General features: G+C 37.9%; 1 protein-coding gene across 1 annotated transcript in view; it reads right to left on the bottom strand.

The window, feature by feature from the left end:
- Positions 1-5,397: 5,397 nt before the first annotated feature.
- The window catches only part of LOC134821460 (centromere protein F-like), an 81,697-nt gene continuing 75,206 nt past the window's right edge, over positions 5,398-11,888 (bottom strand). Inside the window, exons 80-86 of the mRNA XM_063832204.1 lie at positions 11,464-11,603; positions 9,955-10,151; positions 8,730-8,851; positions 7,323-7,415; positions 6,505-6,615; positions 6,165-6,281; positions 5,398-5,942 (exon numbers count right to left, since the gene is read on the bottom strand). Coding sequence (XP_063688274.1) covers positions 5,844-5,942; positions 6,165-6,281; positions 6,505-6,615; positions 7,323-7,415; positions 8,730-8,851; positions 9,955-10,151; positions 11,464-11,603 — 879 coding nt within the window. The 3' untranslated portion in view covers positions 5,398-5,843. The remainder of the gene's footprint in view (positions 5,943-6,164; positions 6,282-6,504; positions 6,616-7,322; positions 7,416-8,729; positions 8,852-9,954; positions 10,152-11,463; positions 11,604-11,888) is intronic.

The following is an 11,888-nucleotide window of genomic DNA, read 5'->3' on the forward strand; positions in this document are numbered from 1 at the left end:
AATTGGTAAGCGGTTGGAATACTACAGAAAATAATTAAGTAACTGCTGGAAGACTTCTTACTGGCCGTGAAGCTTCAACTTTAAGTATCCATTTAAGCTCTTTAACTCCAAAATTGAAGATCTTATTTAGGCTGTTTAAAAATCACAACTCTATCTGAGTGCCACTCAAATAATATCAAAATAATTAACAAATATGCAGACAGTGAATGGATATTCAATATTGTGGACGGACAGTAATTAGACTGTTTCAGTATCCAGGTTGAAGGTCCGACATTTAGCCTGTTCTAGGACTATAGTATAAAATGCAAAACACTCGTGGGTGCCCTGCTAAAGATAAGGGCCGAATGTAAATGTCAAGTGATAACATTTCAGTTGATGGCTGCACAGTGCCACAGTATCTACGGGGCACAAATATGGTTTTATTGTACTGTTTCTTTTACTGCTAAAGTCAAGCTTTCTAAAAATACTAGTATTTAAAGATATGAATAGCAATACTGCACGAGTCAACACGTCTGTCAACGTACTTAATGAGGTTTAAAGTTCACAAGTTGAGCTACACAAGATGTCAAAGACAGGTTTGGTAGTATCAAATCCAAGGTGTTTACAATTAAAACATTAAAAACTATGGTTATAAAAGTATAACAGTTAAAGCGCCGTCTGGAGCAGCGAAAGCTGCATTGTACGTAAATGGTGTAAAAGGAATCCGTACAAAGACAGCATAATGTTCAGACAAATTGTAGCCGAACCGTGGATCGGCAGCGACGAATCATAAATCCTTTATTTCAAGTTCAACAGCCTTCAGTAAAGTTCCTAATTGCTGGGTAGAACGCGTGACGAACATAATAAATAATGGAGCTAAAAGCTGTACAAGTAAAATAAGCAAAGAAATAGAGTGATGTTATTGAAACAAAGCTGACCGCTGACTAGTCGGGACATTTTATGGTAATGCCAATGGTGGCACAAGTAATTAAAAGGATCAATGGCAACGCGCAAACACCATAACTCACAGTTGATGATCGCCTAGCAACGCGCCGCACGCACCCTAACGCGATGCTGTGGTCACGTGATTATATAGAGAGAGGGAGAGGGAGAGAGAGAGAGAGAGAGAGAGAGAGAGAGCGGGGGAACGAACAGCTGCATCCTTTATCAGCACAATTCTGCCATAGTGTCTGCGTACTCTCAAATGCTTACTGATAGGCGTACAAGAAATTCCTGAGCTGAATAGGGCCGGTAGCTCAATTGGTAGAGCACCAGGCATGTAACTCGGAGGTTGGCGGATCATACCCGCCCCGGCACTATGCCGGCCCATGATTTTCCGAATCGCTTACCAGTGGAAGTCTAGTCAATTCAAATATCTGCTTGCTTGGTACTCATGGTCGATACAATCACAGCCCAACCAACTATACTTGATCAGACCGATTCACCTACATGTGCATACGCCATCTGGGAGCCGTCAGTTGAGCTTGCTCTCTGACTCGTGGGTTGAAAACATCGTGTACAATACTTCGTGAGTAGTACAGTACTTCACAACGATAACCCGCCTCCCCAACCAAATCTCTTAAAATACTCTCAATACTAATAGATTAAAAGGAGATTTTAAAAATGGGACTGCTAATCGTATAAAACTATTTATATTAGAAATTAACCGAAAATAAAATTAAACGGTAAGTTTCACGAATGACTCATGACACATGAAACACGATAGTGATGTAAAACTAATATACTAATCTTTCTCAGAGTTGGGAACCGACTGGACGATTAACCAAGAGTTTAGCCCGGACTAAACAGAAAATAATAACATAAACTGGGAACCACACAATTGGAATCAGAGTATCAAATATGGTCAAACAACATAATTCTTTGAGGGTGAAAACTGATCAATTAAAATTATAGATTAGCTTTGAAGGTTAACAGCCGTAATATCAATTTAATTGTCATTCGAAAGCATGGCACAAAAGCTACCAAGAAATGTGTACATTTGGGAGAAATGAAGTGGAAATGGAATCGCACCAGTTCGTTCAACAAAACTTTATAAAGGGAGGTAAAGTTAAATAGAGTAAAGTAGAGTAAAGTTAAGTAATATCGCAATGCTTGTTAGTTCTGCAAAACAATTTCAGTAAAATAGACTTTGAGAGGAGGCAGACAGTGTTAAGTGCAACTTGCTTGACCCCTACTAGCTCTCCCTTGACCCTCACCTTATACTCCCTCCCACGTAAAACTGAGATTACAAGAATACGGGACTCTGTGCCTAAAGATGGTCTAACTGCGGTGTGTAAACGATACTGTTATTCTGCAGCGGGGCGGTGCAGGATGGGTTGTCTAATCACGTATCACTTTCAGCCACATGTACGGTGATTGGGTGCTAAGGTGCTTTCTCAGCTGCTAACAAGTTAGGGTGAAGTCCTTTTTAGGAATACATGATGGCGGTCTATAATCGTAACGTAAAATCAAAACTAAGTGGTGTAATCAAACGGTATAAAACCATTTCAGTCACACTTGTAGTTTGTACACATAAAAGACAACATAACTATAAGACGTTCTTTAAATGAGCGGGGAAAATAGAATGTCGATAGTCGATATTGACGTAGATCAGCCCGTTGATTACAATATGCAGAACAAGGGTTTATCTAAGATGAGACGTACGTACTGCACGTACTTTTCAAAATATACTTTTAATTTAACCGTACAAGTACGTACTTCTGATCAGGTATGATACGTACTTCTCATCTTAGGGGTTTATGAAGTGCTAGAATTGCAGGGTTAACCATGACAGCATATACAATATTAATTTAAATTATGTGGTTAATATTGCAATAGTATTACAATCTGGTATAGTACCACTACCTTAATTAGATAGTCAAACCATCACTGACGTTACAGGAAATGGATCCGTAGATAGAATGATAACCTCCACCGCCACGTATTATAACTCATACTTCATAGCTATTATATGTACTACTACTAGAGTACCAGTGTACCACTACTCACTAGTACTACCAGCACATAGTATCCCAGGTTCTAACCAGATAGAATTAGATATAATGGCATGATCATATGAGTTAGAAGATTAGCTAATTATTGTGAAATCTATACAGACCCTGTAAGTAGCAGAACTCAGTACTACTGAAGCTAACAGTTGAAATTGAAAACATGTTGGCAGTGTTGGTGTGTTGTCTGTGGGTAAATTCGTGCCGCGTCCCACTACGAGGGCATTAGAGGACTAACTAAATGTACGAGGGTATTGTGTTGCTGGTACCCACCCTGGCACCCTCCTCTACCAGATTCAATTGTCAGACAAGCCAAGCTTATTGTTATACTTATACAGCATACTTCAAGTTGATAGCAAGAAAAGTGCCGATGATGTAATTATAGTTCAAAATTCAATATCATATTTGGCTTTTGATGACAATTTCCAGACTTCAATATCACGTAAATGTAGATAACTTGCCCAGTCCGATATAAACAAAACAAGAAATTCGTGATATTCTCAAGATATTGATATTAGAGATAGACTTGTTGCTCTATAAAGCTCTTTAGTCTTTATGGTGGCAATATGGGTGATTTGAACGGGTCAAGTAGACACTGTCAACGCGAACGCAGCATTGTGACCTTTTGTGTGTGACTGAGATTGTGGGACTGAATCAAGATTACACAATGCAAATATGCACAACTCTAAACGTTATTTGTACATACATACGTTATTTGTACATACAAGGAGTGTTGTAAATTTGACGGGTGATCTAAAATTCACTGAAAATCGTTTTCAAAGAATAGCTGCAGAAAAGCTGCACGCTTAACCAAATATCAAATAAATCAAGAACATCAAACATTTGTAGTCAGACGCCCTAAACATTTTACTGGTGATCTAAATTCTTTTGCGAAATCGTTTTCAGAGAAAAGCTGCGGAAAAGCTGCAAGATGACCAGTCACGAACCATCAGGTACCTGGTACAACCTGCAAATGCAAGTTGCGTATCCGAAATGATTTCAAGGCCGATTTGTCACTGACCTTCCTTGAAATCGATCATTTCGAAACATCTGATTTCTGTGCGTGTCTGAGCTGACAAATACTATTACTAGTTAAGCTGAGAGTAATGAACAGCTTATCCATCATTAACTACTTTACGATTCATTTCAAGTAGAACAAGAACTACAATTCTCAAACTCAAGAATGGAAATAGAATTCAATGCATTGACGTACAAATTCAAAGATAAATCAGGGCAATGGTGCAATTATGCAATTATGTAATCGATATTAAACGATAGAAGTGCACAACCATTTGTTGCCTCACCCTTCAAGTTCAATAACATTTGCAGTTTGTTTCTCTGTGCTCTCCGTCTTCAAATCTAAGCCCAGCAAGATCAAACACGAATATGTCAAATTTGGAGGCAAGACTGTCTAACATGACCACGAAATATTTTCGTTCCGATATCATTTAAATACAAAATGAATGAAAAACGAATGAAAAATGAATGAAAAATGAATGAAAAAATGAAATCATGCAACCATTTAATTTAATTACGTATGCGATTGAATTGTACATGATTGTTATTAAGATACAAAACTGTTTATGAACCGGGCTCCTTAGGGGTTCCTGAATCGTAATAGCAACTGATTCGTACCGCCTTGCAGACTTTGAACCCACCATCACATATTACGTAACCACAAAAAACCAAAAAAATAAATAAAACGAATAATTGTTTTGTTCTCTTATTAGGAATAAGATTAAAAATTTGTTTTTATAATATGTTACAAGTAGTAGTACAACTTATGAAACATAAACAATTCTCATCATCGTTACGATTCACGTATCGCTATCTAAATCCCAGATCATATAAAAGCTTAAAATCATGTGCAGGAAGACGGGCGTGTCTCTTCGTGCACAACTGCTACGCACGTGCTGTCGGGAGAACCACAGCAAGAGTGGGTAGCCACCCTCGTCTCACAACGTGAAACAACGATTGTAAACTTGATTAATGTATATTTTTTGACGTACTCAAACGTCACCAACGTCAATTTTGCTGAGTTAGTCCCAAAATTACGGCATATAAAAAGGAACCTCGATCGTTTTTCATGGAGCACGGAATCAAGCGAGATCAGATACAGAATAAGCTGAGAAAAGGTTCAAACGACGCGTTTTATGACGGAGGGTATTAAACGTTTCCAAATTAATGAACTGATCGAACTCTACCCGGAAAGATAAGCAATATCATCAACCATCAGTATCAAGCAATATCATCACATGTTGAAGTACTTGAAAAAGATTTAGTTACATCTACTCATATGGTTATCACCATATATCCACACGTCAAAGAATCAATTTCAGCTTTTGTCCGTGGGCGGAGCCGGAAACTAATATGAACAAGTAGAAATTAAAACATAACTGATACCAGAATATCGTACAAAACTGAAAACCTGTACAAAAATAAATATCATAATAGCCTCAGCACAGCTCACGCATAAAACATACAAGTGAACAAATATAATCAATCTAATAACTTAATAAAATACACTAAAATCATACAGTGATAACCCGAAGCTTACCCAAATCTGCAAATCAATCTGTAAATATCAAATAAATCAAGAACATCAAACATTTGTAGTCCGACGCCCTAAAAGTTTACTCTCAAGCGAGTAAGCAAAGTGTCCGAGACAGATCAGCAGTCAGCCAGTAAAAACACTGTCACATTAAATAGTAATACATACTAGCAGACAGGGACTATGTAGTTCATTAGCGAGATTAGCAGTGACAGGTTCCTCACCAAAATCAACTGTATTTCACGACTTCAGACATATTACGCTTCAGGGTTCGAGATTTCAGTTCAGGGAAAGGAAGTGAGCCACTATTTAATTAGCGACCTGTTCCGGTTTCTCTTTAGTTCGTTAAGTTCACAGGTTAAGTCCCGGACTCTCTCTGCCCAATGAGCGCTGTCTGCTTGTAACTGGGGAGTTCGATTATGTGATTAATTGCCCTATATATAAAATGGAAACCCTAAACGTTATATTACACAGAGTTGGAGGAAAAATCTGTATCTGGAATTGACCAAATATAGTATTGCTTATTTGCCTTTTTACCCCAATTTTTTGTCGACCGTTTAAATTTAATTGACCGACGAATACATATACCGTTATGGGGCCAGAACACGCTTATTTTAAAGACTTACTTCGCTAACTCTGCCCATCCAGAACTCGTCTTTGTCTACTTTTTCCGCTTCTGAACTCGGTTTTTCTGCTCTTGTCTTGGGTCGGATCCGATTCGGAGAGGTACTGCCTGAACACATCTATACAAACGTCAGACAAGTTGAAGACTTTTATTGTCCTCAAATTTGAAATATGTCTTAAATTAATTTAACTTTATTAATCAATTAATAATGATAAGGTCCTTCAGTTCTGTTGGGAGAAAAATGATCCTGCATGAATTAAAAAACGATGGTATTTCGTTAATTTGCTAAAAAATTCGTCGTATCCGAAAACGAAAGCAACACATAACAAATCTCCCCATACCTCGGCGTATTCTTTTAATTTGTCCAACTCTTCTTCCAGTGACCTCTTTAACAGTGACTCCTTCTCAAGGGTCGACTTAAGTCTGTAGTTCTCTTGATTCAGAGTTGACAGCTGGGATCATGATTGTTTAGAAACTTAGATCAATACAAAATTAAGTAAGCAGTAAGCAAAAATTTCGGATTAATTTCACTATCGTTAGTATCCAGGCTTGGTCATCATTTATTTTGGTAAATAAGTTCATAGTCAGTTGATTCAAATTCGAGACCGACCAATATAATACGAAATATAATACGAAAGCCCAGAGAAGGGATCTACATGATGCAAAACCTGGTTATTCTTAATCGCTAAATTCTTATTTCTTAAATCATCCTTGTCCCCTAGACCGTAGGAAATGTCGAAATCTTAAGACGATGAGGCTTACTGGGCCGCGCTCAGCCTGTCATTCCGCCGAATCTCTATTCTATGTTAATGAACATGATAGCCTGAGGTCCCCAGGTAAGATGAGGCCTGAGTAAGTCGTAAATTCTGATTGGAGAATGCAGATTGCTGTTGAGAAGTTACCAAATTTACGTGAGTACTCGATTCTTTTCAGTCCCAGTTTATTGCTGTCATACAAACTTCTTTCATGCCAAATGTCGTCTAAAACATCCTATTTCTCAAAAATTTTCCGGGGTTGCGCCCCCATACCCCTGCCGGAGCTTGCGTCGCTCGCTTCGCAGCTGGGTTGGACACGTCGGCTAGCTTCGCTCGCCGAGCCCCCCCCCCCCCCCACAAAGAAAAATACTGGCTACGTGCCTGTACATGATAACTAAATATACCTGTCTGTTGAGATCCTGCATAGTGTCCATGTGGGATTGAAGTCTGTTGTGCAGGTCTCTAATAACTCCCATTTGTTTTGCTATTTCTCTGTCCTGTAATATTAATCACTGTAAAATATCATTATACAGCTCTGAATACCTTACATAATACATACTGACTCAGACATATACTACATATTTAGTGTCAGTTGGAGTTAAAGTAAGTAATGAATATTTGATGACAGTGGTGACAACACTTATGACAACTAGATGACCCAGTGAAGTGACTTTTAAAGAACGTTTTAGTCAAAGATGAGGCTGGTTTGAGATGAGATTGCTTTCAAGAACAAAACCAAATTGAAAAACATTCATTCTGAACTTAAATTTTAAAGAAAATAAAGTCATGTGAGAAAATTAATAAACTTGCGAGGTAAAAATGTGCTTTATAATGCGTGGGCGATAATATATGACGTTAAAGGTCGATTCTTGACAGATATTTGATAATTTACAAAAACGGTCGAAAGGTTTTGCTGCTTGGTGCCGCATAAATGCTTATATAGATTGATTTCGATAATTCTGCAATTTTATCCTAAAATTGATGACGGACTCATGCTGCACCCCTCTCGCTCGCTCTAATGGTGTTTTTGACAGTTATTAAACGCACCCCTAGGCTATCATGCAAATCGATTGATCTAAGGAGTTCAACAGAAAAACGAATGTCAAACGACGAAATTCGATCGATTTAAGGAGCCCCGCAGAAAATAAACAGTGGTTAGATAGTAGATACTCATGCATCACCAGACGTGAGAATAAGCAGATAACTGGGATATCTATGCTGCCGTTTTCTCAGAAAAGGAAGTAAGTCATATTTTTCGAAATATGGCAATATTGGTATCCAAATTTTCAGTAGAAAATTCTCTACAAGTACAATATGAGCGACATATTAATGTAGGGAAACGTCGTAATAGTCTGGAAAAAATGATGTTCGGTTTTGCCTAAATAATTTCAGAGAGAAGGACGTAAATCCAAACTGATTCCCTTTTCTGAGAAAATCTGGAATATTTTATGGGACATCCTTTTCTCATCTAATATTGATATTGACCAATTTATGGACTGAAATCTATCAAAATTGGTGTGTGCCTAAATACTTAAATATGAGCATATTACGATTCCTGATAAACATTTGTATTATGATATGGAACAATTTTAATTTACCTTGTTATTTATATTTCAATGTTGTTAGTAGATAATGAGTAGATAATGAGTAGATAATGAGTAGATAATGAGTAGATAATGAGTAGATAATGAGTAGATAATGAGTAGATAATCAGTAGATAATCAGTAGATAATCAGTAGATAATCAGTAGATAATCAGTAGTTAATCAGTAGATAATCAGTAGATAAGTAACAATCGATAAAACCTCTCACCTGATCAGATTTGGACATGCCGTGTTTAGCTAGTCTATTCTCCAGCTGATCTATGAAGCCTTCCTGTTGCGTGCATTTAACTTGCAACTGATTGTATCGTTCTATCTCAAACTTGTTCGCTTCTAACGAGAGAGAATTACTTGATTTAAGATTTTGTAGGGGTTCATCATTCAAAAGTTATGAAAACAGTCAGCAAAGCTGAAGGGGGTTAAGTGCGTTTAAGGTACGGCTATAAAGCTATTTCCTTAGCTACCTTCAATGTGGCAGATATTTCCGTTCGTGAATATTGCAAAGTGGAATTCCAGCCATCCATCATTGAATAAACCCTTTTTAAGTTTACGGTAATATGCACGCACAACTTAGAGTGCCTTAAATAAAATAAACACGTTTTGATCTTCAATTAACTCTTGACGAGCCTAGAAGCTCAAAGAACAAATAAACGGTTGGATCCTTCTAAAGAATCCGCACCCACCACTGACAATGCCAGCTTGACTTCCTGTCCCTTCATTTCAGGGTATGAGTAATGCTATAACTCTATATTAACCACGCTTATACTTATAGTTAACAGTAGGAGACTGCCTTCAAATCCAGCAAATGAAATAAAAATACGAAGGTCGCCAGAAAAATACCAACAGGGTCGCCAGACGCTTCGTAAGAAGCAGAATTGGTATATGTCTATGTGATACAAATACAGCGCATGTTTAAGAGTTGTTCTGATCTCAAGACCTGTACCTATAGGCTATAAGTAGTACAATTACTGCATGCGTCATTTCCACGACATTTATACTCATAAAGTCATATCTGATCAAATTTGATCTGGATATTACAATATTATTAGTGAAATATGCTCCACTATACCCCGCAAGAAAAATAGCCGCTTGTATCTCATCAGATTTTCCTTATTGTAATTATAATTCTACCAACTGCCAACCCAGCATTATATCGCGCATTATTTCTAATTTAGATATGCCTCCGGGGCCTCATATAATAATCTTGACAAGGTAGGATTACAGACCGCCTAAAGAATAAATAATTTGATATCTTCGTGGAACACCATTGACATTCTAGACATTCATTATTTGATTTGCAAATAATGTCGGGAAATGGAGAAACTTATGCAGATGTCGACTACACATAGAATAGCACTAAAAGAGGGGAAGGAGAGGGAGATATACTGTCCAACAACAGAACAACTGGCATCTACAAGATCAGACATTAAACTAACCAAGATTAGCTTTAAGTTGGGCGTTGGTGCTCTGAAGAAGGTCCGTGGCCTCCACCAAACACCTCTTCTCACTCCGCAGAGCACTGGCGACTCGGTTAGCCTCTCGGTACTTCTCCTGTAGGCTGCTTATATCCTCTGCTTTAGCTTGCATCCACGCGTTAGATTTAGTCGTCATGCTTTCACTGTCGCGTGTTATCCTGAAGTGGTATTTAGTTCATAACTTAGTTGTAATGACGAACAAAATGATTGATCGACCGATCAATCAGTTTCGTGTTATGAAATAGGAAATTGGAATGGAGGTAAGCAATCACTGACTGAATTTAGGAGCACAGCAAACTCATAATTTATCCTTAGAAAACAGTAAGCCAATTATTGATCAGTAATAAATTTAAAATTCACGGTGGTCCATCATGATCAACTATGCGAGCAAGGAGGTCAGTCCAAATTCTCTAATGTCCTAAAAAATGATCAGGCCTCATTTTGTTGCCGCCCCATAGAGCTTTTTGCTATCCCTCTGGGGGCGTTTTGTACCCCAAATATTTGTTATGCGTCCACCGAGCGTTAATATGTTCGGAATAATACACAAGTCCGACGCTAGAAAAATATACGTTCAATTAATGTCCGTCCAAGTTAAAGTCCGTTGAAATTTTTTCAAAAATTATTCCATTTCGAACTTTTTGTCCAGAATATGACAACTTTGAGAACTTTATTGTGCCGTAAGTTAACAATGGAAAGGTTCTCTTTGGTCTGCCGGAGGCACAGAAAACTTTACTAGTATATGATGTTTTCAAGGGACACTTGGCGGAAAAAAGTCAACGAAATTATGGCACTCAACAACATAGTTCATGAACTAGTCCCCGTCAACATGGCAAACTTGTTCCAGCCTCTAGATATTACGGTAAATCGTGTTGCCAAGGACATTGTCCGAGGTTAAAGGTTAAGTTTTCTAAGATAAAACCACTTCACGCCGAATGGCTTGTAAAAGTTAACACTGAAATGCAGGACCGGGGTAGTTTGATTAAAAAAACGGTTTCCATAAAGCTAGAAATCACTGATGCTTTATGCATGGACTATTTCATGCACAAAAACCCATTTGATGAAGATGATATGTGATATTAGAAACAAACATTTATGACATATTTTTGACAAATTTAGGTTCTAAAGGGGGGTTTCTGGGGGCTCGTGATTTGTTCCAATGGTTTATAATAGTTTTCAGGGATAGTTCCTAACCCTGAAAAGAAATTTGGGGTAAAGAATTCAGAGTTTCAAAAATGGTCTTTTAGCACATTTGTCAGAAAACGGAAGATATTTAGTGAACATAAATTGTGAGTGTTAAGGAAACCTATTCAGTTTTACAGAGTTTGACGAGAATCTATAGCTTGTATTGGCCAAATGTGATATTGCCCAAAGCTCTTTTACGTAACCGAATTTTCAATCAACCGTCATCGACAAATAGGTTTTCTTTTAAGCAATTATACAAACGTAAGAACGAAAGAAACCATATGTTACCTGGATATGGTATCTCTAGCCTCACTAAGCGCTTGTCTCATAGTTGAAATCTCCTCCTCGGCTAGCTTATACTTGTGTTGTGCACCTTTTAGGTTCTCCTTCATGGAGCCCACATCTTCTGCAGCGTGGCTTAGTCGACCCTGTATAAGGATAGTACGATTGAGCAAGTTACACTTTATCAGGAGTAGGATGGACAACAATGTTAGAATACAATCATTTTCTCCGGTTTCTGTATGAAAAAAATGTGTAATGTGATACGAGCGCTGATACAATGTGTGTGTGTAATACATAGTGCGCAACTCTTATTTGTTTTGAAACTTCCCGCCAGCCAGTCGGAGGTGACTCACAGACCACAGTCTGTCCTGATAATACGCTGGCAACCCTTGCGGGAAATTATCTGTTACCAGTGTTCACACTTCACGACT

The sequence above is a fragment of the Bolinopsis microptera genome, chromosome 9, assembly GCF_026151205.1.
Source record: "Bolinopsis microptera isolate Bmic1 chromosome 9, MBARI_Bmic_1.0, whole genome shotgun sequence".
Lineage (NCBI taxonomy): Eukaryota > Metazoa > Ctenophora > Tentaculata > Lobata > Bolinopsidae > Bolinopsis > Bolinopsis microptera.